Consider the following 3327-nt stretch of genomic DNA (forward strand, 5'->3'; position numbering starts at 1 on the left):
GTAGGTAGGGAAGAAACTCAGGTAAATATAAATAGAATTAAAAATTTGAATAAGTCACCTCAAGTAAATGAGTAATTTTAGATACAAAGAGAATGAAGAAAGAAAAAAGATGGGGGGAACAAACTCAACAAAAATTCAAGGGGAAAAGTTTAAGTCACCTCAATGTGTAAAAACTTAAGCTTGATAAGAAGTGCAGTAGCAGACGCCTAATAATATAACACAGGATACAAACATGAGACTGATCCTGCACAGCACAGGGGAAAAGTTAGAGAACAAGTTAAATATACATTATTCTTAAAAACTCTACTACATAAGCTTCACCAATATTGAGTAGTGACTAATTAATTTTCCAATTCAAGTTTGGCCTTCTCCAGTGATGCCTTTGCTGCAATTTGCTTTGCTCCTCTCTCTTCGCTTCGTTTCCTTGCTATTTCTGATTGCTCAGCTCTTTCCTTCAATGTTATGTCAGCCGCCAACATAATTCTTTTCAGATCACCAAGATCATTCTCTATCTTCAAGGTCTCCAACTCACGAGATTTCAATTGGTTTTGCTTTTCATGGAGCATGGCCTTGAGATTAGAGACCTGTTCACAAAGCAATTGTTTGTGGTGATTCGATGCATCGAGCATAGCCTCAGTCTTGGCATAGTTGTCTTGGATATGAGAATATCTCATTTTCTCCTCCTCAAAGAGTTTATTGTGCTCCTCTATAGTAAGGGAATTTTCCATGGACTTGTCTATTTCTGCAATTGATGATGCAAAATTGATATAGTCCATGACATGATCAGAAAATTGTTTATAATAAACTCCTAAACTATTTAATAATTCAAATGTTGTTTCTGCTGCCTCTCTCATGGACTCATGCTCGCGAGGATCCAAGGTCTCCAGATCAATGAGAAGGCGTTGCTGTGTAAACAAGACCACTTCTCTATGCCGTTGTGCCTTTGACATAATTGACTTTCTTTCACCCTGTGATTTATCGGGACTAACTACATCACGAGAAACCTCAGTATGGCAACCGGTTGAAAGTTGGGTATGTTGACTAACATTGCTAATAGCAAGCTGGTTGTGTTCATAAGGACCATCAGGAATAATGGTCTGTTTAGGAACAACTATTGGATCAAAGGATGGGAAAACACCTGTAACGAGGGAGACAAAATAATGTGAATGATTCTAAATCAAAGTAGACACAAACACATAAAACCAATTAAATCATACTGACAGCAGAAAAATGGCCCAGGTGTGGGGAATTTCAAGCTGTGTGTTGGATAGAAGAAAAGAAGGCGTCCTAGCCAACCCATTGGACAAGAACCTGCAATAAGATCAAGGAATTTCACATGTGGCTTCTCGGTCAGATAAAGTATTACAAGTGGAAAGGTATTACATATAACTTAATCAAATTTCTTAGATTCTACTTAAATTGATTGTAACTGAGATGAAGGTATTACATATAATTGATTGTAACTGAAAGTGAAAGCAGCAAAATAAAGGAAACATGAAAGGAAGAAACATAAATAGAAAACCAGTACAAAATGAAGTATCAACAAAGTTGCGCCTCTGAAACAATCTCTGTTGTCGTTGGATCCTTGAAGATGTTGACATACGATATAATACAAGAGCTTCTGCCTCAATGCTCTCCCATGATACTGAGTTTGTAAATTCTATATCATCATCGGCAACCTCAAATTCGGGAAAACCAACATGTTCTGAAGTGGCTGCCCTTACTGCTGCGCCTGCATCTTCTTCCTCTGGAATCTCGGATACGGCAATCGATAAGGGATTCTCATAACTGTCCATGACTCTCATCCTTTTGGCCTGTACTAGTAAACCATCTCCCTCCCCCAAGTCAGTAACCATGTCACTGTCAGTATTATCATTTTGGTGTCCCTCAAAAAAATCCAGAAGTGACCTTTGCCTTCCTTGCCTCGTAGGAACAATGCTTTCTCTATTAAGCAATTCATCCTCCGACACACAGTAACCACAAGATCCATGATCCTGTTCAACAATAATTACATCCATCATGAGCCATAATCCATAAAATCGAAGATAATAAAAAATGACGCTATATTCTCATCAATGATGACAACATTCAGCAGGTATCAGGTAGTTTAGAGGCACCAAAATGATCCCTTATTGCAACAAAAACCAATAACTCAAAAAGCATAAAACCATATTAAATAGAAAATAAAGGTCATATTCATATAAATACGCCATACCCGTTTAACAGGGCAAACAAAAAAGTACTTAAACGCATGATCAGTGTTCTCTCTACCCTTAACCCTTCTACACACTCCAGCTCCACATTCACACTCAGGATACTTAAACACTGGAGGCTGCAAATCACTATCATCAACGCGATCATCGCACCACTTCACAAAATCTTTACACTTTGCCCCCTAATCAAACAAACAAAAATACATAAAAAATAAATTGAGAATCTGAAAAAGAAGAAACTTGAACGTCTTAGAAGGATATGCATATATACCCTTTTGATGGGGCATGCGTAGTACTTCCTGCCCCAGTTCCTGTCGCTGTGTGAGGGTTTGATCTCGCAAAATCCATGGCCACAACGACACAGTATCATGATAGGGGAAACTTGGGACTCGTGTTTGGGTGGGGATGAGAGGAGGGGCTTTTTGGGGCTGAGGGATTTTAAAGGACAATACCAAGACCAATGTCCTTGTTGGTGACACACGTAACATGTGTCTCCTTGCATTCGTTTTGCAAGGTTTGGAGAACAGCGAATGGGAATTTCGGGGGTACTTGGATGAAGTTGAACTCGTGATGTTGAAGGTGGAGGTGAGCGAGGCGTTTTCCTGTTCGGTTCGTACATCTTCTTGCTCCTTGTTAATTTCCCAGTGCAGAGTGAAAGGAGGTAGAGAGAGAAAAGACACGTTGGAGAGTGGCTGAGTGGGTTTTGTTGAGTTTTCGAGCAATGCAACTTCAGGGATCGGTGCTATGTTGGACTCCGCACAAAACGACAACGTCCGTCTCCTCCGACCAATGCGTTCATTTTTCCTTGTCTTACCGTGTTCTTGCACGAAAAATGATCACCTCGAACCTTTCGGACTGCCAAAGATTAATCAAATTCATTTTATAATTATTTTTGCCCTTTTGTTTTTTATAAAAAAAAATTGATTGATTAGTTAAATTTGAGATTTGGAGTAGAGGAACAGAGACATAGATTAAAAGTAATACATTATAGATCATGTGATATAAAAATTAAAAATGTTATTTGATTGCCTCTTTTTGCTTTTCTTGGTATAGATTTTTACTTTTCGCTTGTTATATGCACCGAATGTATAACGTTCATTTTTCATTTTCAAGA

General features: G+C 38.5%; 1 protein-coding gene across 1 annotated transcript; it reads right to left on the reverse strand.

Annotated features, from left to right (window-relative positions):
- Positions 1-341: 341 nt before the first annotated feature.
- On the reverse strand, positions 342-2832 carry LOC113862253. The gene is made up of 5 exons (XM_027495348.1): positions 2485-2832; positions 2216-2395; positions 1529-1994; positions 1222-1311; positions 342-1138 (listed from the first exon to the last, which is right to left on the reverse strand). Exons 1-5 carry the CDS (start codon positions 2830-2832, stop codon positions 342-344), a joined length of 1881 nt encoding a protein of 626 aa, XP_027351149.1.
- Between the last annotated feature and the right edge of the window lie 495 nt (positions 2833-3327).

This window comes from Abrus precatorius, unplaced genomic scaffold (genome assembly GCF_003935025.1).
Source record: "Abrus precatorius isolate BTA unplaced genomic scaffold, Abrus_2018 Scaffold3, whole genome shotgun sequence".
NCBI classification, from domain to species: domain Eukaryota; kingdom Viridiplantae; phylum Streptophyta; class Magnoliopsida; order Fabales; family Fabaceae; genus Abrus; species Abrus precatorius.